We start from the raw sequence: 23,248 nt of genomic DNA, 5'->3' as shown, positions 1-23,248 counted from the left end.
ATAGGGCTACTGTAGAAATAAAATTGTGTTACGTTCATTTTTGCAGGCACTGTTTGAAATTTCATGAATTTATTTTTCGAAATAAAATTTTTTGTTCTGTCAAGTCTTGATGATAATTACTATTTCCGAATTAACATCTATTGATGTTCGTTCTTTCAATAGATTATTTTCTTGAAACGTGTTTTAAAAACTTTAGTTATGATGGTTCACAGTTTGCACTTTACTTGTTTGCATTTTTTGCACGGTTGGCACTTTACTTTGTCATGGTTATGATGGGAAACTGTGAACCTTCACTAAAGGCTCTGAATGATGATGATTTCAATGATGTATTTTTTTTCCCTGCCTTCTATGGTGTGGAAATGGCACCAAAAAGTGCTGTTTTAGTGTCCATGATGCAATTTACTTTGGCGTTATGAAAAAAATTCATAACAAGCACATATGTATGAAAATTAGAATACAAATGAGCCGCTAATCGTCCCTCTATGATCATCCGTTCGGGCATCTGCTTCGAATGCCACCACATCTACCCGCAAAGATGATCTATGACTTCGACCCTATCAAAGTTGGTTGGAAGTGACCTCGCGGCCGACCGAAGAAACGTTGGTCCGACAGCCTGTCCGAGTTCTTGGTGATGGCAAACATCAGACAGGGCGAAGAGCAAATACTCGCCATGGACCGAAGTGGGTGGAGGAGGCAGACGTCACTCTCTACGCCGAGCAGTGCCCAGCAGGAGACTTAAGTCAAAGTAAGTCAAGTAGCTGCTTAGGTTAATTACGAATAATTTTTGTGTGTAGTGTTTTTAATGTTAACACAGTAGTGTCGTATGTCAAGTTCATTTGCTATATATTTTTTTCTTTTTTCTTTCTCGATGCTAAAAACATAACTGAATACTTGTATGAATGTGTGGCTTACACTCTTTGCTAGTATCTGGAAGTCTAAAAAGGTACTCGATGATTGGACAGAAAGTACGCTCATCAAATTTTTCGAGAAAGGAGACGCGACAGAATGTGAAGGCGGGTGGGGCATCAGTCTCCTACCTATTTTGGGTAACCTCTTCTCACAGGTTATTCTCCGGTGCATCAAGACAGTCCTCGATAAACACCTGCGGGACGAACAACACGGTTTCCGCAAGTCCCGTTCTTGCCCAGATCGCATCTACACAATATAGATGATGATTGAGGAGTGCAGTGCAATGAATGGTGAGGAAAAATGTACCTGATTGACCTGGACTTCGAGTGAACCTTCCACCCATCGACCAAGATTCGCTACGGAAAATCCTGTTATGTTATGGAGTCGCTGGAAAAAAAACACACACAGTGGCCCTAATTGTTGGCTTATATGAAAACAAAGAATACTGTGTTCGGACCTGCGAAGGGAACACTAGATTTTTCCGTATCACGTCCGGCGTAAAACAGTGCTGTGCTCTTTCTCTGTACTGTCGACTACATGCTCCGTGATTGTACAGGGTTTTGCATCCAAATTGGAGAAGCCAAACAACTAGCCGACCTGAATTTTGCTGACGATATTGCTTTGATGGAGAGTAACAAAACCAAAATTCAGGATCTCATCAATACTATCCGTGAAAATGCTTGACGGACTCAAGACTAAAACAGAAAAGACAAAGAGCAATGCAACAACTGATTCGTCCCTGGACATAAAGTGTAGAGATTCAACTGTTGAGCAGGTCGAATTCAGGCACCTCGGCCACAAAGCGAAAGATTAAGGGTCAAGGGAGCGAGAAGTAGAGCTGAGAATAGGGAACACCAGTGGTGCTTTTAACAGACTATAACCAGTATGGCGACCTAAAAAGTATTCTACGAAATTAAGAAGGATGCTTTTCGGTAGCAATGTCCTTTCTGCACTTCTCTGCAGCAGCGAGCGCTTTAACTTAAATCAGCAATAAGAGAGACGGGTTCTTGTCCCAAAAAAACACTGCCTTCAGAGGATTCGGAATATCAATTGGCGACATTATGTCACAAAACAGAATGGCAACCTCTGGGAATTCATAGGAGAGGTTGACCAAAGAACACTTTGCGTCGCACCTATCAACGGGACCTGTCCAGCATTCACACGACAATCCAACCCCTATAGGATGATGTTTGGGCGGCAATCCAAATTTGAAATTCTGTTTAAAGTCACTAAAATCTACAATATCATAAATATACTCAGGAATATTAGACCACCATTTGGAGCCCTAAGAGCGAAAGAAAATTCTGAACATAATGACAAAGTAATGAGCATCCTAACAGGTTCACCGGTTTTCGCTTCGTAATGCTTAACCCTACTGTGTAGGGTTTTTACGAATGCGTGCTTATCAATACGATTGATAAAATGGAATATGACTATAATTCTTGAACACAAATAAGTTAATCAATAATTATTAAAGAAAAACAAATATTTGTATCTCTTGAAATGTGGATGGTTCAAGATATATACCCCATGCAAACTCAATGAGGTTTAACCTTAAAAACCAGACCAGGTACAGGGAATTATCGAAGTTTAGGCCTTTTCCTTTTTGCGGCCTTAATTCACTGAACGATTAGCAAAATAATGTGCATACTTGAAAAAATACTAATGCTTTAATCAATAGGATAAAATGATTGGTCTCTAAATTCAATCTAGACCCCCCCCCCTAGCTAATAAATTTAGAGCCTTATTCAACACCAGGCGGAATAAACTCTAGGAAAAGACAAGTGCCTCCAGTCGATTTCTTTATCTTTCTTGTTTAATGTTACCTATGTTAAACAACATTATTTTTGTAAAGGAACTTTATCTATTTTCAACATACTGGTGCTACCAATCAACACAAGTTCAACTACAGGAGGTCAACCGGCATTATGTACTTTATAGGAGAGTACACGTACACATTTACTACATGCGTGCATATACTGCAAATTATTTCTTTGAGTTTAAAATTCGATCAATTCTCCAACAAAATTTATTGACATAATTAATATTTTGAAACACAATCAGACACAAAACACAAACATAATACCTCTTGAACCAATAAATTTCCAACATTTTAGTGATTATATATATTTTATAAAAGTAAATTTTAAAACTTACCAGTGCGTTGAGTGTAGACTTGCTGCTTGTCAAAGATTCATCGTCTGGCTCGTGAAGAACAAAGCTGATTTTGCGATCAACCAAGGCACCTGAACAAAAAAAAGTAGAGCCAAACACCGTAATTTCTGAAGATTCTACAAAACCTTACAGAAGAAGCAGTAACGATGCAACTATTATGAATTCAATACCAATAAATAAAGTATCATTACTGTTATATACACAGTTTTTCATAAGGAGAATCTACTCATTAAAATTTTTGACCAATGCGACCATGAGAAAATCCCTCTTTTACTTAACTAATCAAAAAAACAAAACAAAAAAAAACGATTTCTAAAAAAGAATTTTTCCAAAGAAAAAATAAAGAGCAGAAAACTTAATGAAGAGCAGAAATAAAACCCTTTAATAAGTCAAACTTAAAACGAACAATAATTGAAAATTAACGTCTAAACGAGGTCTAAAACAAGTAGAAATCAAAGAGTTCGAACTATACGTAAGGAGAGACTCTAGCCAATGACAATTGAAACTAATATAAGAATATTGACGGTAATTAATGCTTCAAAAGAATTGGCTTTATTGCTGATTTTAAATTCATGAAATTAATTAATTTTACTCATCAAAGGCTACGAGCCTAAGACAACTTGACTGGTACTACTACTACTACTAAGGACAATTTTCGGCAACCTGTTATCCTTCATCAAAAGAACGTGCTCAACCCATCTCAACCTTTATCTCACTATAGCCCTAGAGAGTAGGATAGAATCACTTATTTCGTAGAGCCTACTGTTTAAAATACAGTCAGTAACCAGAAAAAATACGTAGGCAATTTCTCTGGAAAACATCTAGCGAATCTTCATCCACTTTTCAGAGCACCCATGCTTCAGAGCCATATTTGACCACGTTCATCACTGTGGCTTTCAATATTCTAATCCTGGTTTGTAAATTAATCTTCCTATTCTTCCTAACTTTTTCAACTGTGAAAAAACACCCTGAGCCATGGCTATTCTACTTTTAACATCTTTACTGCTCCCACCGTCTCTACCAATAATACTACCAATGTAAGTGAAGCTTAACATTAATTTTCAGACCTATTCTAGCACCCTGAATTCGCAAAATCTCTAAAAGTCCATTCATTTTACTCACACTTTCATCTAGGATGCTTAAATCGTCAGCATAACCTAAGTCCAGGAAAGTTTTTCCTCTCCATTTGACTCCGTGTTCTCCCATTGCCGTTCCTATGCTCCTTCAAAATTATCCATATAAAGGGGGATAGAACACAACCCTGCGTATCTCCTGATTTAATACAAAACCAGCTGCTAACCTCATTTCCAACCTTAACTGCAGCAGTGTTATTCTCGTACACAGCATTAATCACTTTCATGTATATATCTAGAAAACTGGACTAAAATGCAAAAAGAGGAAATTGCCCCCGAAAAGGCAAGCGATTTTGACAAAAATCCTATCATTAAATTCAGTATTTCAAAAAACCTTACTGTAGAGGTCCCATCTATTTTATCAACCTATATTACCAACGAAAATCTAAAATTTTGCATAGTTATTCCCTGAAGAAAGCATCTTGAATGCTCTTAAAAGATCTTGAATGCATCTTTATTTGTTTTTTTTTTGTTCCAGGGGTTATCGCATCAGACTAACAGTCATAGAAGAGCGGGAGACGGCTCAATTGAATGGAAATTAAAAATCTAGTACCCTTTTTCAGTGACCGTAAAAATTAGTCCAAGGGAAAATGGCTTTTCTGCCATTGTGAGGGACAAAACTACGATTTTGCCCGAAACAGGACCAAATTACTTACTGATTCAGAATTCGCAGACGTCGAATCCCTCTAAAAGTTTCGAAGCCTACATATTGAGCTTCCCAGTTGCAGAGGAAGTGACGCCGCATAGCGTGTCTAAAAATTGTTTTTGTATATATTGTTCCTCTCGGCCTAAAGACCTATGGCTGCAAATTTTAAACTGATCAGGGATGCAAAGGTTTTTTGGCCCATTCTCCTTCCTCCACAAAAAACAGCACCCTATTGCGGTTGGTCATTTTTACGATTTTGGACCCTTGCTCCTGGGGGTGAGGGTTCAAGTCATCCCAACAGGCATATTCATTGGACTTTCAACTAAATTAAATGAAATGGCTTATTTTATAATTTTGATCGGATGGCTGGGGGAGTTACGAAGAGACGGGTAGCAGAAGAGGGCACTAGAAGCGGTTTAGCTCTTTTCAGAAACTGTGTATCAAACAAGAGATAGTTTTGAAAAAATTGTTTTGATTCCACCGTCTAAGTCTATAACAAAAGAAAGGTCAATACTGTTTTCGTGATTGGGCTATAATAGGTTTTCAATACTTGCACTTTTGGCAATACAGCTGAGGGCAAAAAAGACATCCTCGAAGGAGGTGGACAGAGACTAAAAAACGATTCAAAGGAAGTGGAAACTTTGTTAGAGGGAACAAAAACTAAAGCTCTGAAAAAAGTTGGCTGGAAGAGAAGCATGCTCGGATATGTTGAGCACAGGCAGATTAGCAGTGCGTTCAAATGCAAAAGTAGCAGTAAGTGTTCGAATGCTGACTTTACTAATTACTAGACCCGAAACCAAGTCTCTGTGATATCATTTTTCTTTCATCGCTTTAACAAAATTCACTCTGTAAACTTTGCAAGTGAATAAATAAAAAAGTGGAGAATGGAAAAACAGTTTCATTAAAAAGGAGATAAGGCAGTAAATACGGAAGAAAACAAGGAGAGATCAAATACACAGCAAGCAGACTTTCGCCTTGCAAATATATTTAAAAGGTTTACGGTTTAAACAAAAATTAAATGATAAAAAAGAAATCAAGCGCTAGAATACTAATCATTAAGACAGATTATATACAGACAAAAAATGTTGAATTAATTTCCATTGTTTTGCCAGTTATGATAGTTATATTCTAGAATAGAAAACTTACAATTTAGTCCGTGCACAAAGACCTTATATTTGCTAGACTCCAAATGCCGGCAAAATTTTAACTTAAGAAAATCAATATGTGTATCATTTCTTGTTGGAGAAGTGTGCACGATTGATGCTTTTGACAACCAATGAATATCAAGATTATGATGATCAGTCGTTTTTTCATTGCTAACTACAACAAAACGACGACTGGAGATCCCTTGAAATATCATTATTTGGAGTCTATAGCATTATAAGGTCTTTGGTAGTGCATGAAGCGACTTACTAAGTGGAGGGCCATCAGCAGGGATAGAGTGAAGGCTCTGTGCCGAGTTTTGCGAGTTGCCAACAGATGATAGAGCAGTACTCCAGCGCCTAGCAGCAAGATCACGTTGTAAATTAGGACCAAGGGTACCAAGCGAGTGCATGCCACTTACTAAAACATTGCGGAAAACGTTAGGGTAGCAAGGGTATTGAATTAAAGCATTAGCATATAGTAGAACGAGCATAAAAAATTTAAGAAATGAATCAGTAGTGTAATTTCCAGTCCTTAGGTACTATTTCGAGGGATTTTGCTAATTGACATAAACTGAATCTTGTATTTTTCTGCTAATTATTATTGTTAAGAGCTACTGGTTAATATCAGTGATCAATCATTACTTATGCGAATTTACTAATATATAACAAAAAAATTAGTATATCTTGGTCAATTGATCTATAAAGTGATCAAATACTGGATATTTCAACCCCTTAAGTCAAAGGCCTACTATTTTAAAAGGAGGCATAAAATAAGAAAAAACAAGATAAATTAGATTTAAACAAGGACCTCAATTCACAAATAAAGTAGGAATGGGGGAGGAAGTTATTTTTTATAATCTAAGGAGAAATATTGTTGCTTTTTCAGTTTTGGAAAATGAAACTACCAGCATAAAGTATTTTTCTATGAGAATACCTAAAAAAAGGTATTTTCCAAAATCTAGATGGAAGGGGGGGGGGCAAAGATCTAACAAGGCAATTGGCCCCCTGCCCTCTCTACTTGGCGTGCCTTGTATAATCATGGATCTGACTCAACCAGGTTCATTTTGAGTACACTCAACGAAAACACGAAGTTTTCGGAAGCACAATGACATACATCTATAACTATCTAGTTTTCAATTAGACTTAACTAAGCCAGCTTTGCCTACCCACTAGAAAAAGCTCTGTTTTAAAAACCAAACAGAAATGCCTACCAATAGCAAAAAAGATAAAAATCAAAGGCAATTATTTAGAGGAATTATTCATAACATAATGTACTATGTATCGTGCAAATAACACAATAAATCGTGCCAGCTCTCAAAAGAAGGGCCCCCTACTAGTAAAACATGAAATTTATCAAATATTCATGACAGGTATGATATTTACGTTTTCCTATAGAAACATGACTAAAAACAGTTCAGTTAATACTAAGGTTTTCCTTTTGGATAGGACATAAAATCGAGAAAAAAAAAACTTTAAGTCATTATAACCGCAATAAATACCAAGCGAACATGTCTACTAGCTGCGAAAGATAATAGTATCATGCCTGCATCCAGGGGGAGATGAGGGTTTTCTCCCTAAGCATAGTCTGAAGGACCCCTCTAGAGGACTGCCTCTCTGCACAAAACTTTCAAAAATCTTCCAGTAGGTTTGATCTTATTTATTCCGTTGACCCTGACGGTCAAGCTTTTTATAAGAACTCTCACTAAAAGCAAGACTGTTGTGAACATGTTTGTTCCAAATCTGACCGTGTAGAGATATATTTAGTCAAACTCGGGATAGCATACATATTTTTGAAAAGTGCCATGCGCATTGCCACCAGAAAATATTTGGAGGATGGATATAAATTATTAGTTTATCTCAATATATTGAAATAAACCTGTAACTAAAGTTTGTTCAGGATACATTTTGTGGTTCTTGTTGAAAAAAAAAATCTCTTTAGTCTCAATAGAGATGGGGCTAAGGAAATGAAACACTGTGTTTGACACACTGAGGACATACTACCCTATTCCCCCCAAAAAACCAATTTGCCCCTTAAAACGAAAAGATTGCTGCAATTTCAGCCTGTTTAAAGTAATCAATTCTACCTTTTTTAGCTTTGTATTTCTACAGTGTTGTGTTTTCTTTTCTGTAATTTTCCAGACAGACAATGATTCACGTTTTGGCATAAACTTTAAATATCAAAAAGCCTGATAATGATTTAAAAAAAAAATTGTTGGAAATTTAGCATAGAATAAAAACTGAAAGAGTATTCCTAAATCCCGAAATAGTTTTTTTCTAAAACAAGATGTAAATTTTATTTAAAATTAACTATTTGCGCCAAAGTATCTAATGATAGAATTATAATATCTAATTACGTCCAATTTGTGACCACAATATATTTAAGCATTATGGTAAAGTCAACATCGGTAAAGCTCCATTAATGCTAAGTAGATATTGCAATATGACTTAATCATCAGGGCGTAGCAAAAAAATTAAGTACAGAATTGAGTGTAGTACAAAAAAAGTAATTTTTGGGTTTTAGCTATAAAACAGGAACAGAAGACTTTTTCAATGGTTAGACCCGTCCCCAAGATAAGCCACGGTTTGCGAAGTAGGATTATACCACAACAGATTATTGAGCCCTATCTTAAAGCGTATGAATAACTTATAAGATTGGAAACTGCCGCTAATGTCGACAAAAAACTATCAACACCGTCTATCGTTTGGCAGCCCTTGGTATCTTTTCAATGTAATCAGTCGAATAATTAATTTAATTAGTGGAATTAGTACAATTAAGGTAGTAATAAGTAATAGAGCGTGAAAAAATGCCTGGCGTCACCATGTGCTAGATGGCACTGGTAGTTTTTTCTGTCGACACTAGCACTAGTTTCGGTTATTGTAAGTTACCCATACTCTTTGCCCTATCTAATCAGCTCTCAACATGAAAATACCAACGAAATCAAAAGATAGAAACGTTTACTTAAATTTGGAAGAAAGATGCCATTATGGTAGTACATTTTGAAAAAAAGAACATAAGCTTCAACCCTTAAAACCAGAAAAAATTAAACGACTGCTGATCAGTCAAAAGTTGACAAGATTGCATCATGAAGTGACCAGAGATATATATAAATATATATATATATATATATATATATATATATATATATATATATATATATATATATATATATATATATATATATATATATTGTACAGACAATCACATGACTAGTAGAACAACGACGTGAATGGTGGACACAGAAAAAAAAAAAATATAAGAAATTGTACCAAGCAGAAAGATTTATCAGCCAGACATAAAATAAATTACCTGTTCCGTGGCTATTAGTCTCTGAAGCTGCAACGCCTGATGCCCTATCTCCCCAAAAAGCTTTTTCTAGTCCTCTTAAGGAAGGTTTCGAAGCTCTTGGCAAACGCCGATACGTGTCCCGCAGAAAAGTGGTAATTTCAAGCAGTAAATGACAAGCTGCAAGACGAACAACCCACGGACAACCCTTTCCATCAGGATTAACAATAGCTAAAATATGGGAAACTAAGTGAGTTGGATGTCCACAGGCTAAATGTTTAAGCAGTAAATGACAAGCAGCAAGAGAAAGTATCCAGCAACCGTCCTTACCATCAGGATTTCTAATGACTAAAATATGGGAAACTTAATGAGTCAGAAGTACATGGAATAAAAAACCTAAGATCTGAACTGAAGCTTGAAAAATTCTCATTGATGCAATGGGCTATTTAAAGTACCAAGGAGGTGAAAATGAAATATGATTGTCAAAATTGGTTAAATAATTGGTTACAATTGGTAAAATATTATGATTGAGATATGATTAAAAATGAGTTAAAATTGGTTAATTAGAAACCCCAACAACCAAATACATCTTAAAAAGTAGGAAAAATCGTTAAAATTTAATTTTAACGAAAAATGCTTCCGTATGCTGTTATGTAATTTTGGTAGTAGTGGGGACCAAATTGAAAAAAAAACAACTTGAGCAAAAAATCAGCATAAAATAAGCAAAGAACATACACACAAAACAGTTTAAGGCGGTGTTTCATTCCTTTAAAGTTGTAATTGTCTCAGGGAATGAGTAATTGTTAATGTTTGAATTTCGAAGGACGAAGAGCGTTGTCAAGTTTAACAAATTAGTTTGATTAGATATATTCAGGATTCAACGTGGCGACACCACTCTGAAATAGAGGGTAATGAGACGGTAGATGAAGCAGCTAGGACTGGGACATCATTGATATACTACGGCCCAGAAACTTTTATCCCAATTTCTCAGAGATGCTGGAATGCAAACGTGAGGAGCAATGGAAGAGCGGAACAAAATCGGCATAAGAAGGTGGGATGTAAGGAAATGAAGGAATTATTCTCAAAGTTTAACCCTATCCTGACTAAACATTTTCTATGACTGAAAAAATCTGAGACAATAATGGTTATAGAAGTCATAACAGGGATTGGAAATTTTGGGGAATATCTTTCTCGAATAGGGATGGCCGAATCGTCATCATGGTAAAAATACGAGATGACTACACTGTGGAAAACAAGAAGCCATCTAACAAAGTAATGTTCAGCTAGGATTAGACACCGGCTTAAGATATTTCATAGCATTATTGTTACGCTGGAAGACATAGTAAGGGAAGCCGAAGTCCCACAACTGGCAAAATATATGGTAAAGGTAGGAAGGCCAAATCCATCATTGGCCCCCATCCACAAATGGAGCATAGTTTTGGGGTATGGAGGCAACGGACCTTGAAGGCCCAATCATTGATACGGTGATAGTGGGTCTATTCCTTTTCAGAATAATAACATGGTGATACTGACGAATATTTGATATAGCGACAAAAACTTAATAATTTGGAACGACGAAAAGAAAACCTTGGAAAACCACGATTTTCAGGCGCGAAGAGACCAAAGATAGGTCCATCGGGCAAATTGTATTTTTATTTTGATATCCTTTGTACTTTAAGACATTTCAAAGCCTCTTCTAATTAGGCACATGTTACAAAACAACAACGAACAAGGTATATATGAACTAAAGTAGAGCAGAAATAGGTTTAGATTAATTAAAATAAAGTGTTATACAGTATAGGTAATATATTTTAAAGCATATATATCCCCGGAAGGATTTGCTCTTTTACAGATTAACAAAAAAAAAATTCTACAGACTGACCTAGCAAAAAGTACTATAAAAATGCTTTAAACATATCTTTTTTGTCCAGAGTTTTATAACTGATTTCTTTGGTGTTAGCACAATTAACTACCAGTAATTTCAATAAATGAATTCAAGAAGAGGAGTGTATTTATATATTTTTTTCTTGGAAAGCAAATTTAAACTATATGATCCAGGAAAACTATACAAAATAAATAATTGAAATGAAAATTAAGTACAATCAGTTAAACAGTTATCCACCCAAACTGTAAGATAAGCATTATTAATAAAGAAAAATAAATATTGCTATATAAATCAGCACTGTATTAATTGGTGTAATAAAGATAATAAGGATTATAAAATCTACGAAGTTGACACACAAATTACGGATGGCAGATTTCGAACTCTTTCAATTCAAGTTTAAAATGTTACAATAGACCACGGCTTCCTCTCCTTTACTAGTCTCCTTACAAGTGGTAGAACCACTAGAAGAGGCTACACGTTCTTCTTCTTCCGAACTAATAGCCGTTACGATCCTATAGCCGCGCTTCAGTACTAAATAAAAATAAATCGGTTATTTTTTTAAATAGACCCCTATTCACCTTACTTTGTTGTTCAAAAATAGAGAATTCTTGTTAATGCTATTTGCCAATTAAGACAAGGTACTACACCAATTAAGATGGAGCTAAAGCAAAACTTGCATTTGACTATACTTAAAATACATATAAGTAATTTTGTTTTTATAGAATTTTTCAAGTTCTGTAAGGAGGGATGAGGCGACAGAAGTAGTCTAAAAATACTTCCCCTAGTACTTTTTTTGGAAATAGAGCCATTCGTGAAAGTTTGATTCACGAACATCCTTATTTTATGACTTAACAACAGATCATTCCTCTGAGTTTTTACCTTTATTTTTCCTTGAATACACGCCATAGTAATGATTTATACTAGAGGAGACAACAACTATGACTTAAGATTGACTGCAAGTCTTACCCTCATTAATGAAATCTTCATTTTCATCAGTCTCAAAGAGCTGTTTTCTTTGTGTAGCATCATTCGTTGGTAAAACAACATCATCCAGAGACTTTGTGTCACGTGCCAATATGTCTTCTAATTTTGCTGCTATAAGCTCTGCCCACATGTGGAACATTCGTCCAGCTGCTCGTTGCATACTGACATACTTGCGACTACGAGTTCCTGGCCAACAAAAATCAAATTAAATACTTTTTATTCAGATTGACTCCTTGAATTTTAATTAAGATAAGTAGTCAAAAACAAAGCAAGACAGAGCGATCTCAAGATAAACAAAAGAAATGGGATGACATCCAGTAGAAGTAAAAGACAGACTAAAACGACAAGGATATTTTGCCTGTATACAACAAGGCGTCTTCACCACTAAGAAACAAAGTTAAATTTAAAATAACATAAAATTAAATAAAACCTAAAACCAAGAACAAAAAAACAAACAATATCTATATATACAATTGTTGCAACTGTAATCGAGCACCAGAGAAGCTATATAGAGTTGTTTCAAAGAGAACACTGACGCGACTGATGGCTGGCTGGCCAGTTCGGCTTCAGATATAAGACTAGTAGTCAAAACTTGAAACACGATCCCCCATACTATATAAAAGTATATAAAAAAACCATAATTAATTGAAAATAAATAACTATACAAAACCAAATCAAGAGAATTCCATTGTTTTATATGGGCAGAAACGTAGAATACACATACTATGCATTTTTAGGCTTTTAATTGTACTGCAAACAACACTACTCCTTTCACACCTGTTTTTTTCTTCAGCAGTCAGTGGCTGCGAAGCGATAAGAGATACAAACTCGGAAACTTTTCTGTATGTAGAAACTGTGACACAGGGCAGAAAAGTTCAAATAAAGTTTGTAAAGTTCCCTGTAGTTTATCAGCAAAAAATAAAAGCAATTTTCCCTCATGCTGTATATTGTTTCAAAAACAAGACTCTTTAAGCTGGGATAGTAGGCTTTTTTAGAACAATTCTATTCTTTGCCAGAGTAAAGCATTAGATTCTCGATCGGCACCGGAGAACAAAACCAATATTTATTCTAGATTTCACGGAAATAATTCTGGAAAAGTAAATCTTGAATGCCAAATTCCGACTTTGGGCTGTCTTTGAAATTGTTGACTAAATAAAAAAAAGAAGTTTTTTTCCAACTGCAAGTAAGGAGCAACATTAAAACTTAAAAAGAACAGAAACTATTACGTATATTTCGGGGGTCAGCTCACCCCAATTCCTCGCTCTTTACGCTAAAGGTTGATTTTTTGTTCCGGTTATTTAAGAATGACTCCTGAATCACTAAGGCCGTTTAATTAGAATAATAAGCTCTTTTAAAGTAATAAAAACAATTTAGCGTAAAGAGCGAGGTATTGAGGAAAGATGATACCCCAAAAATATACACGATAATTTTGTTTGTTTTAAGTTTCAATGTTGCTACTTACTTTCTGTAGAATTTTTTTTTTAATTTAATTTCTGATAGTTTGTTAATAAATCTGGGAAATCCGGCTCCCCTACATGAAAAATTCTTTTTCCCACAAAAAGTTTGTGGGGAATAGAATTCCCCACAAAAAATATCTAAATGAAAAGATCCTCCCATGTAACACCTCGCCACTCTGCCAGAAAAATCACCCCTGAAAGACGTCTGTATACTTCCCAATAACCAATACTGTATATAAAAAAATGGGCCAAGTTTATAGCTTGCAGCCCTTCTCCAGAGGACTGTGGGGGGGGTCAAGTAATCTTCAAAGACATAGTTATGAAACTTTTCGACTATGCTGAAAAAATGGCTATCTCAAAATTTTGATTTTGGCGACGTTGAGGAAGAAATAAGCGTGGGAGGGGGCTAGCTACCCTCCAATATTTTTGGTCACTTAAAAAGGACACTAGAACTTCTGATTTCTGACAAAATGAGCCCTCTTTGGATCTTCTACGATCATTGATACGATATGATCACTTCTTAAAAAAAAAAACAAATAAATACGCATCAGTGATCTTTTCTTCCGGCAAAAAATAATTGCAAACTTCGACGTTCTTCTACATAGGAGCTTGAAACCTCTACAGTACAATTTTTTGGTACGATGAATCTGATAGTGTCATTTTCATTAGGAATACTTGATGTTTTGGTGGCGTTTCCCCCTTTTTCAAAAATTGGACACATTTTCTCAGGCTCATAACTTTTGATGGTAACATTAAATTTGATGGATTTCACATATCTTGAATAAACATCTAAATTCGATTCTTTTGATGCATGTATTGTGATCAAGACTTTTTTTCTTAGAGTTCCGGTTACTATTGAGTCACATCATCCTTTTTTACAGTTCATTACCACGAATTGATAGGTTTGAGGCCTCTTTTATTTTTATTGACTAATGCTATAAAAAGACAGTAAGATTGCTTAAAATTTTCTTATATACAGAATTGCTTCCTTATGTTATCACGACACATCCAATTTTTTGTCATATCCTACAGGTAACTTTTTTTATGGACAAGGTAGAACTTCAGATAGACAGATCTTGATCTCCTAAGAACTGGAGCTGACATTAGTTTTCCGGAAATAAAATTTCTTCTGATACTTTGTTTTTATTTTATGAATAATCGTTATTTCATCGAAGCCAAATGTCCTAGTTTCGGAGCTAAACTTTTTAGGAATCAAGTAACTTTGAACCCTGATAGAACTTCATATTATCTCTTCAAAGAACAAAACAAAACTTTCAATAATCATAACGCACCTGTAAACGTGTAACGAAGCATACAAATTTATTACCCGTGAGATATGGGTCCACGCGTTGCTCCACAACTGTGACCCCTGGGTAAAAGTTACTGCAAAACTCCACGACACCTTGGCGCAAGAATTCTAGTTGCCAATTTTTCCTGATGGATCCTTTTGATAAATCTTGGGGGATCCCTCCCCTTCTAAACTAAGGGTTCAAGCATCAAACAATCTCGCCCATTATTTTCATCTCTTTATTTTTATTCCCCCAATTTTATTCTCCCATTTCTCTTTGTTTTTATTCTCCAATTATTTTCATCTCTTTTGGACTTGTTTAGCGGACATAAGCATTCACAACCAAAAACTCAGGGATTTTGTTTTTCACGGAAAGCGTTGTGAAATACCAAATCTGTACATCTTCGACTGCGAGTTAGTAATTTTTCAAGAGAGAAACTCTTCTTATCAGTTACAGGAGAAATCCTTCCCCCCTTGTATGCATGTGTTTGAAACGAACAGGCATTTACTATTTCAAAATTGTGTCAAGGTGCTGACGTATACAACATGATAAGATAACCAGAGATCGATCAAGGTTCATTGTGGAGCGACACTAAATATTAATACGGTCTATTCAGTCACACTATGCAAAGTCAGAATAAAGATATTATATAGACGTTACAACAAATAAGTGGCAAGCAAAAGTATCGAAGTGGGAACTACAGGGCAATCAAGGATTGGTCTGTAACGAAGGTTATACAATGAGTTAAAATAAAGTATAAGGGATAAACCAATTGTTAAAATAGAATGTAAATTGTCGAGTTTCCTTATTTTCATTGAATTTGTCTCTTAATGTAGAAATAACTAAGAATACGATGTAGATTAGATTATATCTTCATTCAGTTATCCAATAGAAAAACGTAAATGTGCTCTACTACCAACAAACCCTGTAATCAGCTAGCACCTCTCTGTTTCTCAAATGTGAAAATAAGAAAACTGGATTAACGCCTAAATAAGTGCACTGAGGACCTAAGTGGCAAACATAAATGCCACTTGAGCATAAATAAATGAAGTATTCGAGTCAAAGGTATGAAAACCACATTTTACACAAGTTTTTATTTAACAATTTTTTAATGTTTTTGTCATCCAAATACAGTTCCGTTAGGCAATGCTAATCCGTTCTATTAACTACTGTTGTGAATACAATGGTGCTCGTTCTCATGTATCACAGGACTAGCTCATTCTGTTGCTTAATCCTCAGTCAATTAAACAGCGGTTAATATTGTTTTTTCATCACTCTTATCACTTTCCTTTCTTCAACACTGTTCATTGCGACCTAAGTGGCTCAACCCCACTCAATGCTTGCAACATCAAAGAGCCACTTAGGTGACTTGAGATACCTCATGATAGACTGTGTTTATGTCCTTGAAACTCTTCAATAAAATCACCCAAAACCGGATCAGAGAAAGGTAAGAAGCTCCAGATTAGTCTGGGAGGAGTAAATGGCCAAAACTATATCCGGGTTGCAGCTATAGCTAGCAACCTAGTAAGAGACGATCACGTCCCATGCTAAGAAACACAGTAGCCCGTAACTCCTAAAAATAGAGTCCGATCGACATATAAGATATACAACATATTAGAATCCCCTTATCTGAAACCCTTGTGTAGGAAACTTACAGCTCTTTTCCTTGAATAACTAAGAAAATCCATTGGCTTGAAATATATGAAAAGTTGCTTGAACTACGATATTCTGCATCGAGGACATCTTCCCCCCTTTTTAACATTAATAAAGCAACGGCGCATAATGATTAGATAAAGACTGTAAGAGCCTACAGAAAACATAACAAGGTACGTGATTTGGCCATGATGACTTATTTCCGTGGGAACTAACTAGAAAAAAGAAAAGAAAAAAGGGGAAACGGGAAAATTAATTAAAGAAATTGAGTGTGTTTCAAAATTTTAACAATTCTTGAAAATTTGAATCCAATCTTTCGATTAGACATGAATATTAAAAAAGAATTATGGAATAAAGATAGCAACGAAATGACTGAGAGAGCTCGATGATTAGAACAGGGATTGTAAGAACCTAAATGTATAATAATGAAATAATAATAATTCAGGTATTGGTCCCAGCTTGACGTGTTTCTCGTTCCATCTTATTTTCTTGTTCTGCAAAATCTTTGGATTAGACCAAGAATGTTACAAAACAAATGATGCGCGAAGTATCTTAGAAAGAGGAAACTTATTTATTTTTATTTTGGTAGATCTGATTAACGTGCCCAGAACATAACTGTTTCACTGAAACAAACAAATTTTGAGCAGCGCTGTTACAACAGCTGTTACAGATGCAATGCAAGGATCTACCGAATTTGTATTGACACTTTGCCAAAACCCAAAGTAATTGCTAAATAACTGAAATTTATACATTAAGAATAATTAAAAAACAGTACAGTAATATTCATTTCAATGTTTGTTCTGCTTTTATATTTTAGTTTCTCCGGTTTCTTAACAGGAAACGTGCCTTCCTATTTTGCGCTGGTTTGAGTCATTATCCTCCAAATGATAGATATTGACCTTCATTATTACTATAATACTTTGTTGCTCAGTCGTCAGTGTTGCAAGAAAAAGAAAAAAAGAAAAGTTTTAGCTAAGTATAAAAAGCAAAAAATCAGATCTGTGCATTGTAAGAAATACAGCAAAAAGTGCTTTTAAGGGGGGTTATCATCATGTAGGCAGTTACCTAAAAGCTTAAATGTGAACAGTTACCTGAACAGCTACTTGCACGATAAGCTGGATCAGCAACACTCCTAAAAGACGCTGAAAACTGAGAATTTGACTTCATCCAAGACGGCCAGTGACCACAAATGCAGCGTCTTACTAGCAAAGCACATTCAAACAGGAAGCACACACGGGAGATTACAGGAGCAGACGGCTAAAATGAAAGACTGTATCCGCAAAAACAAAAAGAAAGCAACCCTTACGAAAACACAAATTCTGAAAAACTGATTTAAGAAGAAAATTTTTTATTTTATTTTGTTTAGTTTGAGTGAATTTCATGTTAGATAATTCAGTGGGAAAGAGGGGGTCACAGAGAAAGCACAACACTGAGCACGACTGATGAATGCTAAACAGCCTATGGAATGAATGCCAGATTTTCCAATTATCAATGATTTATGTTTTGGATTTTAGTGTGACTTTTCTTGGTAGATACAGAAACATACTAAAGTATCGAGCAAAAGTTGTGGAACACCTGTAAAGTGGTTTGTGCGTAAACTTTGATCAATTCTGAATGTGCAACCTGATATCACCCCCCTCCTTTCAAAGCACAATTATGTTGACAGAGGCTATTCTCAAAATTACACGTACTTAAGTGATTAGATAAATTCCACTTTTCATTTTGAATTTTGCAAAACACATGATGGAAAATTACCACTTTGCTACTTGAGCAATTGTTTTAATTTTAATAGCTTTTTTATCGATAGTTCCGTGTAAGTCAGAAGCCCCCTCCCCTCCCCTGTTTTAGTTTTTTGCAATCTTCAGTCCTTCCATCTATAAAAGGTAGCGAGATAAATCAGACAAAGACTTGCTTTAAACACATAAAGGATCCAAATTGATATGGATGATAAAAAATCAATGCTCTATTTTTGGGTTTAAAGAAGTCCTAAGAAAGGTCGTGGAAACGTCCATAAGAGTTAAGGACACATATCGAAAAACAGCAAGCTTTGGTGATGAAGGTTTTAGTGAATTCTACAACACACCCATATACCCATTGAGGAGGCGGGGGTCAGGGACTGAAGGTCCTCCAAGAAGTCTCTCATGTTGCAAAAATGTGTTAAAAATACTACCAGAAACATGGTAATTTCATCGATTCGATTGTTTATTTTGACTGCTTAAAAATATTTGTTGAACAATATTGAATTTGTAGTTTTAAATACTTACTTGAGTAACTGTAGCGACTTGGATTACTTAGTTTTGCTTGAATGATTAATCAAACAGTCATATAGTCCTCCCACGGCCATTTTGAAAACCGATGGAGTCTTAGTCCCCCCTCCCAATCTAATTTCTGAATACGTCCATGTTATGCATGCTTGGAAAATCTTATTGTTAATTTAAGTTTTTTTTATTAATTGTATTGTTTGAATTAGACATAAAACATTATTGACTAATTTATTTTCGGCATGCTAACTTCAAAAAAAAGAAAAAAGAAAAAAAGAAAAAAAAAGAAAAGAAAAGAAATTTTTTTTTAGCACTTTGGTTTCAAATGCATATGATATGCATTTACTTCAATAAGAGAATTACCATTAAAAGGCTCTTACATCAGAAAGATGTATTATTCAATAATTAATTTAAAAAAGAACTTTCTGAAAAAGCGTTTTTCAAAGAAAACTAAAGAAGCCATTTAAGCCATTTAAACCTTACGACGAACATAAATAAACCCCTATAATAATTCAAACTTCAAACGACCAGAAATCACTGTCAAAGTATAATTGAAACCCAATACGAACAAAACTAAAATAAATTATCACATCAAACATAAAGGTAAGAAGTACTGATATATAGGAATAATAAAATCCTAAAATAACTAAAAATTAAAATGAACACTTAAGTCAATCTTAAAACTAACAGAAATTACTACACATAGGATTTTGGCTACTACTCTCCCTTTTCATCATAAACCTGTTAAAGTCTATTACGTTACTTGCGTTTCATTGATAACTATTTGTATCTTTAACAGTGTTCTTAAGTTTTTCCAAACGTCAACGAAAATAAAAAACTAAGTCACTAGAATAATCAATCTGACTGCAAAGAACTAATGAAAATGAACTAAGTGTTAGATATAAAAAGATATTAATTGTTAGAAAACTCAGCAATTCAAGATTCAAAATTTTATTTAACGACCGTTCTTTTTTACTTTGTCAATGTTAAAGTTACAAAAACTCAGTTTCAAATATATCTTGTTTTCAGTAAAGTGCAAATGACAAGACCTTTCGGCAATTCTGAAAAAATAACTAGCATTATACATTCCCCCTTTTACAGTGATAAATCCTATGTGTAAATAATAAGAAAGCTATATAATTTACAATCCTTACCCAGGGGACTATAGGGGCACCGCATCCCCGGAGAAAAAGTTAGATGAACTTTTCACTATTTTGAAGAAAATTTCAACCTACATTTAGGGGACTGAGACTTAAAAAGAGTGGGGTGGGGGCTACTTGCCCTCCAGCTACTTTTCAACATCCCCCTCAACATGCACTAAAAGTTTCTACTTAAAACACATCAGTGTTCCTGAGATATTGCTGATAGGCCATACCCTTCCGACAACCAGAATGCATATAATGTGTTTGTAGTTTGCTCAACATCTCTGTAAGATTTTACCTTGATGCCCTAAGCGTTTTGGAGACCCAGGACCAAAAACACCCACCCCTCCCTTTCCCAATAACCAGCCCTATGTAAAACGACAAGCAAGTTGCATAACTTACAGCCCTTGCCCCAAGGGTTTTGGCAAGGACTGTCATCCCCGGAAGCAAATTTATTTGACCATTAGACTATTTCAACAAAATCGGTAATTTTGATCGGAAGTCTTTAGGGGAGGTAAGCTAAAACGGAATTGGCGAGGACTGGTTACCCTTCCACCATTTTTCAACATCCCCCTCAACTGTTTCTAAGGCATTTCTGATAAGCCCTTTTGACAATCAGCATGCAAATGGTGTGTTTTGATTTTATTGTAACATCCCCCTTCACATCCCCTGAAAATTTCAACTTAATACCCTAAGCCTTTTTTGAGACCAGGGACGAAATATGCCCCCCCCCCTACAAATAAAAAACCCTATATGTAAACAACGGGTAACTTACGCAGCTTACAGTCCTTGCCCTAGGAGCTGTGGGGGATCATATCATATCCTGAACAAAGTGGCAAAATTTGAACAAAATGGCAATCCCAAAATTTGATCGGATTTCTTTAGGAGAGAGTACTTACAATGGGCGTGGAAGAGGACCAACTGCCCTCCAATACTTTTGACTCTTACGAAGGGCAGAAATTTGAATTTCCTAATGACCTCTCCGAAGTTTATTGCGTTAAGATTAGCAGCACAATAGCTAACTAATGAACAGTTTTTCTTGCCACCAAACTCAAAATAAATGAAACAAAAGTGATTTTTATCTAGGCTTAAGGTTACCTACATGAAAACAATCAATATTTGTTACCATGACCGTTTTTTTCCACCTATATTAGTAAAAAACAAATTCAAATTAAGCTTTTGACGCAAAGTATAAAATTCTTTATTAAAAATTAAAGAATCTTACAGAAACCCAACAGCAAATTTTTACCTAAGGACTCTACAGACTCATAAGCCTTCGCAAGCATGGGCCTTGAAGGGGGGGGGGAGGAGGGTAGTCATGATTAAGGGAAATTTTTAACATACTTTAGGGAACGAGGTCCTCTGCAATCAATAGACGGATTAGTTTCCCTAAAGTCAATAAATAACCAATTTACAATATTGACGATGTCTTGATCCTGACCTTGAATATTCCTCCGAGACACACATTATTAATTTAACTTTGTAGTGGTGACAATTATCTTCCATTTGAACGGTGAAAAATTTCAAATGAATCACAAATACGGGCGAAATTGACTATTCACATGAAGTGATTGCCAATCTTCATCACGTAATCTGCTTTGTATGTAAAACTCAGTAAAGGGGAAGATTTCTGAATGACGTTTTAAAGCATTAGTCATTGTCTTTGATTATTTCTTTTTTTTTTTTAGAAAATCATGTTCAGTTTCCCAACAACAGAGATGTTGGTAGTCCGTTCAGTTTACATTGGCGGGCATGTTAATGCCCAAGCCAAACCTACAAGCCCCTCTCCCACCTCATATAATAGTACTACAAAAATACTTTATCTACTTAGTGCTTTATTTGAAACGGAATTATTCTTATGATTTTCACAAAAATTCGCTATAACTAATGATAATAACTCATAAGGGCACCCTAGGTTGCATGCTTTCAGTACAACGATATTTAGACATTGTTCAATATCACAAACTTTCACATATCTGAAAAGAATTCGAGTTTATGGAAATTAATACCAGCTCAAGTACAGCAGCAATAACATGTGGTTCTGGGATCGATCCTGGGGCTGTAGAGCTCAGCAGAAATTCCAACCTCATCATTCCCTCAATTAAAAGCTCTTTAGAAACTATTTTCCGCGGAAGAGAATTTTCTAATTCTGCATCTTGCTGCAATGATTCCATGTCAATCGAATTCCTTCTGCTCGGATCTGTAAAAAAACAAAAAAGATATTTCAGAAAAACCAAAAGGATGTACAGAGTGGTTTGGAAACCTTCACTTGAATAAAAAAAAAAACAAATTCACAGCAATGGTCTTTCGCCCCCCACCAACACTTTGCTTGGACTTCACTTGACTACCGTAAACCCATATTAAATTACATGAAAACATTGGCCCTTGCCTCTGGACCACAGGTATAACCGCACGTGTCTACTAAGTTCAAAATTATAATTCTTTTCTTATATTATAACTCAAAAAATGAGTTACCATAAAATTACCATAAAGGCAAGATATACTAAAGAAAACTGACCTGTTTCTATGAATACTTGAATTATGCAAGCTTATCTTAATTTTGACAAAATTCTTTGCATAAATTAAATTTCCGGGGGGGGGGGCAAACTGAGGTCTGGGAGGGGGCAAAATTGGGTCTGGAGGGTACAGTTGCCCACCTTCCCCGTAGAAAATTACGCCCTGAATCCAAGGCATACAAAGAATCGGGCAGCAGAGCAGAGTGAACTGAATTTTCCAAAGTTAATAAATTGTTTCCCCTGCTAGAATTTTCCGGAAATCCAGAACCAATAACTTAATTTTCTAAAGGTAACGCTTGAATTTTCTGTTTATTCTCTGTTTCATGTTAAACATGTAGCCCCCTTAAAGCCAATCAAACACTTCAACAAACACAAAAAAGAAAAAAGAAAATTGTTTCTTCAGCCAGAATATTATTATACTAATATTGAAAACGGTATTGACTCTTTTTTTGTTCTTTCTCTGTTGATTGTTGAATTATATCAACATTAAAAAAAGAAAAAAAAAGATCCCGGTATCGTTTAATAGCTCTATTTTTGCTTACCTGGAGTAGCAAATTTTGTTCCATCATTCTTGCGTAATCTGTTTAATTTGATCTTCGCTAAATGCATTTCCACTCTTTGTCTTGCTTTTTGCAAAGATGCACTTGCCCTAAAAGAAATATATATATATATATATATATATATATATATATATATATATATATATATATATATATATATATATATATATATATATATATATGATAAAGTTCTAGTTACTTTAGTTTTTC

At 35.1% G+C, this 23,248-nt stretch overlaps 1 protein-coding gene across 9 annotated transcripts in view; it reads right to left on the bottom strand.

Annotated features, from left to right (window-relative positions):
- LOC136035321 (protein unc-80 homolog) overlaps positions 1-23,248 on the bottom strand; it is a 287,805-nt gene that overhangs the window by 100,903 nt on the left and 163,654 nt on the right. For 8 of the 9 annotated variants that reach the window (XM_065717033.1, XM_065717036.1, XM_065717037.1 and 5 more), the window contains 7 exons: positions 23,021-23,127; positions 21,972-22,162; positions 17,651-17,816; positions 12,143-12,346; positions 9,316-9,522; positions 6,277-6,426; positions 3,067-3,155 (listed from right to left, as the gene is read on the bottom strand). In XM_065717033.1, the coding sequence (XP_065573105.1) occupies positions 3,067-3,155; positions 6,277-6,426; positions 9,316-9,522; positions 12,143-12,346; positions 17,651-17,816; positions 21,972-22,162; positions 23,021-23,127 (1,114 nt within the window). The remainder of the gene's footprint in view (positions 1-3,066; positions 3,156-6,276; positions 6,427-9,315; positions 9,523-12,142; positions 12,347-17,650; positions 17,817-21,971; positions 22,163-23,020; positions 23,128-23,248) is intronic. The other variant, XM_065717039.1, reaches the window with a different exon arrangement.

Source organism: Artemia franciscana, chromosome 14, assembly GCF_032884065.1.
Source record: "Artemia franciscana chromosome 14, ASM3288406v1, whole genome shotgun sequence".
Classification (NCBI taxonomy): domain Eukaryota; kingdom Metazoa; phylum Arthropoda; class Branchiopoda; order Anostraca; family Artemiidae; genus Artemia; species Artemia franciscana.
Note: the sequence above shows the minus strand (reverse complement) of the source record. Positions and strands in the feature narration are given on the sequence as shown.